General features: G+C 45.9%; 1 protein-coding gene across 1 annotated transcript; it reads right to left on the bottom strand.

The window, feature by feature from the left end:
* Positions 1 to 535: 535 nt before the first annotated feature.
* On the bottom strand, positions 536 to 5,073 carry LOC139832473 (uncharacterized). The gene is made up of 8 exons (XM_071822244.1): positions 4,017 to 5,073; positions 3,153 to 3,297; positions 2,733 to 3,072; positions 2,225 to 2,650; positions 1,905 to 2,151; positions 1,513 to 1,777; positions 1,025 to 1,448; positions 536 to 941 (listed from the first exon to the last, which is right to left on the bottom strand). The coding sequence occupies exons 1-5, from the start codon at positions 5,071 to 5,073 to the stop codon at positions 1,933 to 1,935; spliced, it is 2,187 nt and encodes a 728-aa protein (XP_071678345.1). The 3' UTR covers positions 536 to 941; positions 1,025 to 1,448; positions 1,513 to 1,777; positions 1,905 to 1,932.
* Between the last annotated feature and the right edge of the window lie 6,150 nt (positions 5,074 to 11,223).

Genomic DNA, 11,223 nt, shown 5'->3' with positions numbered 1-11,223 from the left:
TTCGAGGAGTTCATCAGTAGCGACGCCTTGCTCCGTAAGATGGGTAGGAAATTTGAGACTTGGTCTTAAGAATATCCAGTCAAGAAGATGTCTGCTCATAGCCCACGGGAAATAAGGTGTGAGCTTATCAGGTTGAATGAGAAGTGGAAGTCACTAACATGGAAGAATGAAGAAGATAGGGAAAGGGATTTGAAATATCCAGAACGATGGGCGGCTAAGAGTGAATACGACGATGATATGTTTAAGCCTAGCACCAAGGCAAAGAAAGCTGCATCGTCGAAGGGCAAGAGTGCCAAGTCCTCGAAGGGCAAGAGTGTTGCATCGTCGGTCGTCGACTCGGATGACGACTTCGAGCCTAGCACCAAGGCCATGAAAGCTGCATCGTCGAAGGGCAAGGGAAAGGGTGTGCTGCGTTCTTAGTGTTGTAGTTATCAGTAGTCATGGATCTTGCAGTATGTTGTAGCGTTGGTGTACCGTTTAATATGTTAGAAGAGAGGTATGTTGCAGTAGTAAGTTGTATCTTAATTATCGCTTGAAGTTGAATATGAATTGTTTGTTGAACAGAAATAATAGTAACAGTAGTCATACATGGTCCATACAAATAGTAGTCATACATGGTGCATACAAATAGTAGCAATAAGTCTTATCCGTACAGATGACTCACTGAGTGTCATCTCACTGACCACGGCCCCTCCCTCGACCACGCCCCGGTGGTGGTCCAGCCTGAAAAGGTGACGGCGAGTACATACGAACAGGTGGCTGCCGCTTTCGGGGAGGAAGCATGTACCCCTGCTCATGCTGACTGTACTGCGTGGGATCTGGAGGTGGAGTTTGATGTTGACTTGAAATCCAGTCTTGATACATCTGCTGTGTTTCGTCCTGATCCTGAGCACTGGACCAGAAGGATCGTGATCTGGACCCCGTCGACATATGACCCTCACCTTTGATTAGATTAAAAAACCGTTAGTCGGGAGGAAATTCATACATGGTGCACCATTAATATGGATAGTGCTGAATTTCATACCCTCTGGCTCTTCCATACGGGGACGCCACCCCAAGTTAGGCATTGGAGTTTGCTGCTCCATGCCGAAACCGCCACGCTGCCAGTACTCTTAAGTAGGCTCCTGCTGCTGCTGGTTTTGCCAACCAGAACCTCCTGCCTGGTTAGGAGATGGTGGCCTCGGGCTCGGCGGTACCTCCATACGTGGGCGCGGGCCGTGCCGCGGCTGATGCACCTACAAAGAGGGACGAGGTGGCCGCTGTGCTGCTCGGTACTCGACAACATCCGAAGATCGGGTGCATGTGAGAGTCGCGTAGATACGATGTAGTTTGTCCTCAAGACGTCGTGTGAAGGAGGCATGGTGCTCATACCATCCAAGAAGTGGGTCGGAGGAGAGCGAGCGTGCATACTGGGCGGCGTCATCTTGCAGCTCCACCGTCAACTCAGCCTACAATTGCGAGCTCAAATTAGTAATGTGTTGGCCAAATGTAGAAAAAATATATTTGACTTACTGCGTGATGCCGAGTGCTTGAAGTGGAGTGACGAGGGTAGGTGTCCCACTGTGTCGAGGGATCCCTCTGAACTGGGTCACAGGCCTGGCTCAGACGAAGTCGTGTCCTAGGCATGTATGCCCGCAAGTACTGCTGAAATTCCTGAAGATCAAATGGTTCCATAGTGGCCCATGAAACTGCCGGCGCACTGGCCCAATCAGTGATGTATGGAGCCAGGAGCTGTACCCATCCAGCAGCTGTCTTGTTCGCTCCTTTTCTGTTGTACCTAAAAATTGAACACGTACCTGTCTTAGGATAAAGTTATAATTGTCCAATTGATGTAAAAACTTAGAGTAAAATTAAATTGTATTGTGGTAGAGGAACTGTGGGAGGTGGTGGCTCGATCAACTGACGTTGTCCAAACTATCTCATGACCCTCTGCTACGACATCTCCTCCACGAAGATATCGAAGATGATCTTCACATTCGTCATCCAGTAAGCCCAATCTCTGGTACACATATTCGATATACCTCCTGGGTATGCCTCGTCACGGTGGTCCTCACTGTATGGCTCCCAGTTGACATCGCTCTCTAGTAGTAGGTCAAACTGCTCTGTGAATGCTGGGTAGCAATTCCTTAGCTGATTATGCCCAAAACATCTCTGCATAACATAACATAACTATGTTAGTGTTACATTTTATATAAAAATATAAAGGAGTAAATATTGCGTATACCTTCCGTGATGTCCATAGAGAACCAAACGTCGGCATGTCGATGCGATCCGCGTCGTACAACTCGACTGTCGGCCAATACCCACCACTAATCTCAGGACGGCCGATGGGAAACCTCGCCCATGACCATATCTGCAACAAGGGTGGGAAACCAACGATTCCAGAACCCTGCGAGGTGAGCTGGCAAGCCTTACACATACCTCGGTACGTAGCAGCTAAGACCGCAGAACCCCAGCTCCTCTGTGTGATGTGCTCTGCTTCTGTGGCCTCTGCTATCTCCCGAGCTATAGTGATGTACCGTGCACTGATCGTGTTCCCGTGATTATCCATGAACATCGTCTTCCCGAGTACCCACATGAGGTACGGCTCCAAGCTGCGAGTGATCTGGACCGCAGTCATCGGTACACCTGGGAATCCGAACTGCTCGATCTGTCAAGGTATATTTCAATGTTAGGACTTACATATTATGAGGTAAATAAGGTGTGATAAAAAAGACGAAACTGTTACAGACCTGGAACTCGTGTAGCCATGCCTGGTGAGGGCCGTGAGCCTCAAAAGTCATAGGCCCAACATCGTCTCGAACACCATGGAAACGTCCATCCATGCTGTGCATCCAGCCCACGGTTTCCTCCAATGGTCCTATGGGCTCACCTGCCGACGAAAGGCCCAACAACATAGACACGTCCTCTAGAGTAGGCTCCATCTCACCCCAGCGAAAGTGGAACGTGTGGGTCTCGGGCCTCCACCGATCCACTAAGCACGTGATCAAAGCAGCATCGTAGTTCAGGCGCGAAATGTGATCTCGGGCCTCCACTAATCGAGCGAAATGTAGTAGTCCAGCCCACTTCAACCTGCAAATGAAATCGTGCACAAGCTAAAGTAGGTCCAATATAGTTCTTATAAATTTGATACAAAACAATTGAACACGTACCTGTCTTCCCATTCAGGGTGTATCATCCAGTTCTTCTTTGGATTACGTGTCTGCAGTGGCTCGAGGCTCTGCGGCTTAGCCTCCAAGTGAGATGCACGATGTTTCTGATCAATCAGTGGATCGAGCAACGATCGGGCCACCATATCTGCACACGTAGAACCATCGATCACAAATTGTAGCATTGTTCAAACATAGTACAAATTAAACCATCGATCACGAAGATTACAAATTATACCATAGTTCATACATATTACAAATTAAAGCATTGTTCGTAAATATAACAAATTAAAACATTGTTCACACATACTACAACTTAAACCATACTTCATAAATATTACAAATATGCTACTGTCTCCCTCTAGTTATCCCCCTCCCACGCCTTCCTCGGTTGCCTCGACCTCGGTTCGCCGCCGCCGCTGCAGCCGCTGGGTAGAAAGTGGGACATAGGGGGTCCCTGTGTCCAAACTGGTTGCACAGAAAACATTGCCTAGTTGGACCGCCTTGTCTCCCGTCGACCTTTGTTCGTCCGCAATGATCTTGGGTCAGGGATGTACCGTCTTTCATTTGGTATCACCGTAGTAAAATTTCCCACAACTCTGTATCCTACCATCTCGCCGGTCCAGGTGTTCAGCATAGCCTCTTTCGAGTAATATGGAGAGACGAAAGAGATTGAGTCCATCCCTAGTTGTCTGGTAGCTGCCAGCACATGGGAGCATGGAAGGTGAAGCAACCTCGGTTTGTTGCATGTGCACTCATACGATGGCCATTCTTCATTTCCAATTCTGACCTCATGTGTTCTCACCGCATTCACACAAGCAAACTTGTCGGTTGGTAAGCGCACCTCAAACCTCCTTTCCTGATTACCAATGGCCAGAACAGTGTATGCCATACCCTTCTTCATCTTGACATCCATATATTCCATAATGGCCTTACAGTAAGGAGTGTTTGGATTTTCCAGCATATGACTCACAGCCAACTGGCGTCTCTCTTTGAAATAATTCATAGTGCCATATAAAATACCCTCCACAAGGGCTGTCAGCGGCAATGCCCTATTTCCCCTAAGCACGAAGTTGTATGACTCAGCTAGGTTGGTAGTCATCACACCATACCTAGCTTCATGTGTGTCATGCAGCAAAGACCACCTTTCTAATGGCTCGTGCTCTATCCACTCTGCAAAAAATTTAATCCGTCGTCCATCCCTCCTTCTAGTACTGGGTGGGTCAAATCCAGGCAGGTCACATAGCCCAATAGGATCGGGCTCGGGGGCTTCCGGAACCTGTGTACCCTGTGCCACAGCTGCTGCATGAGCTGCTGCTAATGCAGCTCGCGCGGCTAACCTGTGCCGCACATGGTCCTTTGTGAACTCATCCAGCTTGCCGCGGAGAAAAGTGTACTTGCATTCTTGATTCTGCTTGCACAACTTCTTGAATAGATTCATAAGACTCTTGCTCCTAAACTGCGAGAAGAAATTGGCCCCTACGTGGCGCATGCACCACCTACTCTGCATATCCTGCCATGGTGTCTCTTCATCAGGTCCGGCTTCTTTCAGCGTCTTGATAGCCGCAAGTATACATGCATGCCTGTCATGGAGCACGCACACATTTGGGCGATCTTTCACTATCGATTTTTTTAACTGCCTAAAGAACCATAACCAGCTAGCAGTGTTCTCGCTCTCAACAAATGCAAATGCGAGAGGCACAACTCGATTTTTGCCGTCCACTCCAATGGCAGTCAGAATCTGACCCTTGTACCTGCCTGTAAGAAAAGTTCCATCTACACACATCACCGGACGACAGTGCATGAAAGCCTCGATGCCTATGCTGAATGCGAAAAACAACCTGTGCAGAACCCTGACATTAGGGAACTCTGGTATCACAAAGTCTTCTATGTCCACATGTCTGCAGGAGATGGACGACACCATTATAAGCATCATAGAAGGTCCCGAATCTGTTCTCCAGTGTCGTCTGCTTAGCCCTCCATGCCTTGCCATATTCAATTATATACTTATATTGAAGGTGAACTCTTTTCTGGATGGCTTTAACCCCCATCGTTGTATTCTCTACAATCTCCTTGTAGAACAGGCGAGCAATCAGAGTGGATGTAAGGTTTCGGTGATCCTTCATCATACTCTTAAGGACACAGGTGTGCGGCACGAAGTCACTCACAATCCATGTTGTATCATACTTCGGACAGTACCCATGCACCCTTGATGGACATCTAGCATCGCTGCAGACCACTGTTAAAAATTTCTGACTTGAAACGGTGGTTCTGAATACCCTTTGGGTGTTCATTGCCCACTAAGTGATTGCTTCCTGCAGATGTCTCTTGTCAGCATATCTAGCACCAATTGAGATGGTGTTCATGTTGTACTCCTAGGCAGAATCGTGCTGATCATCCACTGTCATTGCCTCCGACAAATCATGGTTCCAAGAAGAGGGGATCGGATCCTCCTCCTCGTTGTCATCTGAATTATCGGATCCACCGGATTCATCTGACTCAAGCTCATCATCCACTCCATCCTCGTCTTCCTCGTCCATCATGTTCTGCATCTGGTCTTCTTCTTCATCCACGCTTTGAAGCTCGACACTGACCAGCAGCTGCATGGCTACTCTGCCCGGATTGGAAACTGCTGCCGCCTGCATCTAAACTTTGACTGCTCTGGCCTGGATGGAACTCACCCTCGCCTTCCTGGGAATTCACCTCCTTCACCTCGGGAAGCATTAACGTGATGGGGTGAGTTCCCCTGCGCTCGCACGCTTCTAACCAGTGCACCCACTGAGAGGTCCGCTCAATCGGCTTCAACCGCCAGAAAATTTGGGTACTTGAGCTGCTCCACAAAGCATGCATACCAACAGTGTATGCTTCGGGATTAAGCTCGAAATTCACGGTCAACCACTCCTTCAACTGACTAACTCGCCATGTTTTTGGATTTGACAAATGCAAGTCCTCATACTGAAACTCGCTCAGATCGGCTCCCATCGGAGTTGTTCGGACCGTGCCGTGACCGAAGTAACAACGAATTTTACTCTATCTGACATATCTGCTCACCTATACAAATTACAGACTCGTCAAAAAAATCTAGCACCTACACTCTGAAATAAATAAAAATCTAGCACCTACAGTCCTAAATAAATACTTTCTACCGGTACATATTTCAGTAACTAATCTGCGAAGCTAACGAACGCAACATGCATGATTACACCATCTAATATCAGGAATTAGGGTTTACCATTGAAGCGTGCCAAACACCTCCGTCAGCAGCTCAGCTGCACCACCGCGCAGCAGCTGCACCACCACGCAGCAGCTGCAGCATCACCACCACCAGCAGCACCAGCACCACCATCACCTCCACCAGAACGCCTCAAAAACTAACCCATCTATAGATCAGTTGATTCTACAGCATTTGGTGGTCAAACTACAACAAATGCCTGGAAAAATCGCTCAGAAATGAGAGAAAACGCTGCTGGGCTGAGAGCAAAAGTGAGAGAGAGCTGATGAACTGATAGAGCTGGAGGAGGAAGAAGAGCGTCCAGGCAGCAGCGCGCTCGGCGATTTTAATACTGCCGCGCTTCGGGTTCAACGAACCCGACTCGGGCTCATCATCACCGATTCCTCTCCTCGGGATTGCGCTCTCCAACTCGACCTGCCCCTGCCCTTCCGACAGCCCGACACGGCGCGCGCGTGGCCGACACGGGCGACTCGGGGTCAGCCACCCCGATATTCCGCCGCGGCCCCAGATTCGCTGCACTTCGGGTTTCAGAACCCCGATACTCCAATCTCGGGTTCATCGAACCCGATGGTGTATTACTTCTGAAATTTGCTAAAAACTAATATTATTTCTGGAATTAATAATTAAAAGTGTATTATTTAAAAAAATAGCGCCAATTCGGTCTGGCAAATGGGTCTTGTTGGTAAGGAAAGCTGTTAAAACATGATTAATCAAGAATCGGTTCTATTTATAACGCCACGTCTCAGAAGTGATAGCTTTTAGCAAAAATCATCAAAAATGGTACTGACCTAAAACCACTACTTATGGTAGATTTATTAATTTACTCAGCCAGAGCTAAACGGTAATTCTACGATTGGTTGATTGCTACACTCACGAGTAAGAAGAAAACAAATCCGTGGAAATGACCAAACCAAACGAGGCAGCAGCTTTGCCCTGGCTAGCAGGGTAATAAGATCCAGACGAATGTTTTGCTTTCGGTAGGCGACTGATGATGATGGAGCAATCGACCGTCGCAGTCGATGAGGTAGTGGATGACGCAAAGCTTGTCTGCGGTTAGCCGGAGGTTGAGACTCTAGTGTGGTAGGAGTAGTGATAGACCAACCGGAGGGATGTGCCGGCGGCCGTCCGGCCGGCCCGAAAGAGTCGCAGCGCAGTGGAGTTGCTGACTGTTTCCAACCTTTCGCTCCGTGTCTGTCAGACCATGTCTCCGTGACCATGAGTGGTTGGCACTGAGCGCGATAGTAACGCTACCGCGTTCTCACCGCAAGCTGTAGGGCAAATTAAAACCACCAAATAACACTCCTTTTGGTAAGCAATTACTAGCTGGCCGTAAGATCTGCGTTAGTGTCTCCATATGTGTTCCAGGTGTTTACTCACGGCCACGGCAATGTATTTTTACAGGCCTAGGAGTACATAGAAAACGCACGCGCTTTGTTTCTATCATTGTCTTTTCAGTATATTTGGAAGAGTGGGTTACACTTTGCACCAGCTAGATTGGTACTTAATTACATTTAACTTTACAGTCTTGCTAGAAATAAGACGCCTGATTTTTATTATGTCTAAGTCGATTTCTTAACCATTCGATTTGCCTTGTGATCCGTGTTGATAACACATGCGCAAGTGGGCTGTTACTGATTTTTTTCTCATTTGCACATGGGTTGTAACTGATATTTTCTTCGTTGCGCACGGCAGTTACATATGGGGTGTAAATGGTAGTTTCTTAGTTACGCAGGGGTTGCAACTGGTATTTTTTAAATTGCTCACATGTATAACTGATTTTTTTTGATTGCACAAGGGTTGCAACTAATATTTTCTCGGTTGTATATGGGTTGGTAATTCTCAGTTACACATGAGTTGCCACTGGTATTTTTCTCAGTTACGAACGCATTGCCACTGGTATTCTATTTAATTGCCCACACAAATCAAATGATTAAGAAGTTAAATTAGACTTAATAAAAATCAGGCGCATGATACCTAGGCGCTCCATTAACTTCAAATCAGCTCATCCAAAAGATTTTACCTGACATTTATTTTTCTCAAATTCCACATTTTGAACTTCACATAATCAAAAAAAAAAAAGGAAAATGCCTCTCCATCTCCGATGTGATGCACTATATATACTGAAAAATACAAACCACAATTAGGAGTTCTCCCAGAATTTTAAAACATTATGTTAGGAGAATGATGCTCTAAGACGTTTATTTCGTAGGTATGTATACATTTGGCAACATAGTACAAAGAAATTCACTCAAAGCCGTTTGACAAATGACGTGTCTGTGGTTTTAGACACATGTTAGCTCGGTCACTAAAAACATAGTAAAATTCAGAAAAAAATACGTAAAAGGATTGAGAAAACAAAAGTAAATTTTTTAGATAACTAATAAAAAATGGACAATTACAACCGGCTTTTCATTAATAAAACTGAAATAGCGGAAATTAAGAAAATGTAAGCACTTACAAAAAATGGGTATTCAAGATACTCACACGTTATTCATGGGATTTCCAAACTGTCACATGATGATATATTTCTATCATCATTCGAACATTAATTTATGTGTTTTAAATTTATACAAAAACTTGAGTTCTTATTACATTTCTATTTTAAAAGTTTCCTATTGATTTTGAGTTTTCGATGAAATATTTTCATTTCTTTCATTTATCTTAACTTTGTTAATACAGATCCTTTTTTTGCAACAAAACTTGAATTATTAATTAAGCTTGTCTATTTTATTCGGAATTTATATTATTTAACCCTTGGTTTGCTTCAAACTTTATACTTGTATGTAGTTTTATTGTTGGCAATGCTAAGAATTAGTGACCAATAGGGAATGGACTAGTGGTAGAACGATGAAAAAAGGAATTTTCCTTATTAAAGTAGATTAAAGTTTAGATTATGAGACTAATTCTTTTTAATTAGCGACTAGTGAGATTGCTTATCATTCAAAATTAACTCAAACTATTACTCACTCTTATTCCCAAAAAGTGACGTGAATAGACACCTTGAGTAAAATATTAAATACTTGATTACAATTTACATTTTGAAGATCATATGTTAAGACTATCTGACAAAGGCATCCCGAATGGACTTGCCGAATAAAGTACCCAAGGTTATATGAAGGCCCACGACTCGAAGCTATCAAAGCCCAGAAACCCGGCAGACTTCGATATGAAATATAGAGTTATATTAGGAATCATGAATCGTGTAATCATACGGGAAAAACTCGGATAGTTTCCCAGAGTTTGTAACTTGTACGGCACGAAATCTCTCAGCTCTTCCTCCTATATAAAGGGGAGCCAAGGGGAGAAGAAATCATCGAATCTATTGTCAACATAACCCTAGTTTTCTTAGTCGAGCATCTTTTCGGCTGAACCTTCGAGACCTACTTGCCCTCTACTTTCTACAAAACCCTAAGTCTACAATCCGTAGGAATTGACAAGTTAATCCCTTGTCAATTGGCGCCGTCTGTGGGAATTGGAGGCTGCAAGAAGGTGATCTCGATAGCATCGTCAACATCATCAACGACAAGCAATGCGATGGACAGAGGTAAATGGATCCAACCTGATCTCGACGATTTTGTTCATCACCCTCCCGCCCGTTTGCATGCATATGCCGATCTGGAGGAGTCGATGGAGATGACGTTCGGGAGTTTCCACTTTCGCGTCGGGAAAGAAGGATCACATCGTCTCGCTGCACCGATTTTTTTGGGACCGTTGGAGGCCGATCCCGATTTCTCGGGATCATCATCATCATCGATCGAGTCAGCCGATGAGGAGGTTTTGCCACCAGGCTTCATCAATCCCGCCATCGGCGGAGAACTCACCGATCTGTTTGACGACATGACTTTCGGGTCGTTCACGGGTTCCAATCTGAGCAGCAACTCGAAAGCCTCAACAACTTCGACTTCATCAACATATCTACTTCTATTCGGGAGGTCTTCACCGATCTGTACAATGGTGTCACCGACCCTGAAGACGATGAAGACACAACTACAATATATCATCAAGTTTGCGCTATCGGGGAATCAAGCCGCCAAGAGGATGAAGCGTCGGAAACTTTCGATGATTTGGGCAATCCATACATCAATCCCGCAGATTTCACGCGCGAGACAGAAAACAAATACATCGGGTCCACGTCGCGAGAGAAAATACAGCTGCCGCAAGCAGCTTGAGATAGAGCTCAGAGAGCCATGAATGGCACAGAGCCGATGACTACCACGGCTACACCAGAGGCGCTGCAAGAATATCAATATAAACTCGCTCGTGATGGACGAGAGTTAGAGAAGCAAAGAAGGGAACTCGACGAAAGGAGAGCTGCAGCCTCTGCGTCAAGTGCACGCAGGGCCGCTCTGAGTCGACAATCAGGAACATCGGGAGACAATCACAGAGACGCACGTGCACGAGGAAGATCTCGATTGGAAAATGTGCCCGAGTATGAATGAGAGAAGCTGATTCAAAACCTCGACATGTCCTTTATGTCGATAGACACAAGAGGGCACATCATCCCAAAAACACTGGAGCATGATATATGGCGACACATGTCTTCATATTGACATCCAAACCACCTCCAGGAGATCCCAGGGAAGCACTGTATCAGATGGCTATGGCAGGAGTTGGAGTCATGGGGACAGTTGTCGAGGGTACTCCCCGGCAATGCCCTCCGTAAGGGGCTTAGGGTAGATGGAATCATGTAGGCTTACACGAGACATCGGTTATCAAACAAATGGGGAGAATGATTTACCCAGATTCGGGGCCCTCGATGAGGTAAAACCCTTACGTCCAACGTGTCTGATCTTGATTATGAAAATATCAGGTTACAATGGGGTGCCGAAGGTTTCGGCTGTG

This window comes from Lolium perenne, chromosome 6, assembly GCF_019359855.2.
Source record: "Lolium perenne isolate Kyuss_39 chromosome 6, Kyuss_2.0, whole genome shotgun sequence".
In the NCBI taxonomy this organism is placed as follows: domain Eukaryota; kingdom Viridiplantae; phylum Streptophyta; class Magnoliopsida; order Poales; family Poaceae; genus Lolium; species Lolium perenne.
This window is presented reverse-complemented; position numbering and strand designations above follow the sequence as displayed.

Excerpts from the sequence above, each read along its gene's own strand:
- LOC139832473 (XM_071822244.1), bottom strand. The coding sequence starts at position 5,073 with ATGGTGTCGTCCATCTCCTGCAGACATGTGGACATAGAAGACTTTGTG. Across the intron at positions 3,073-3,152 it reads CACCCTGAATGGGAAGACAG|GTTGAAGTGGGCTGGACTAC; the intron begins GTACGTGTTCAA and ends TTTCATTTGCAG. Across the intron at positions 2,152-2,224 it reads CTCTATGGACATCACGGAAG|AGATGTTTTGGGCATAATCA; the intron begins GTATACGCAATA and ends TATGTTATGCAG.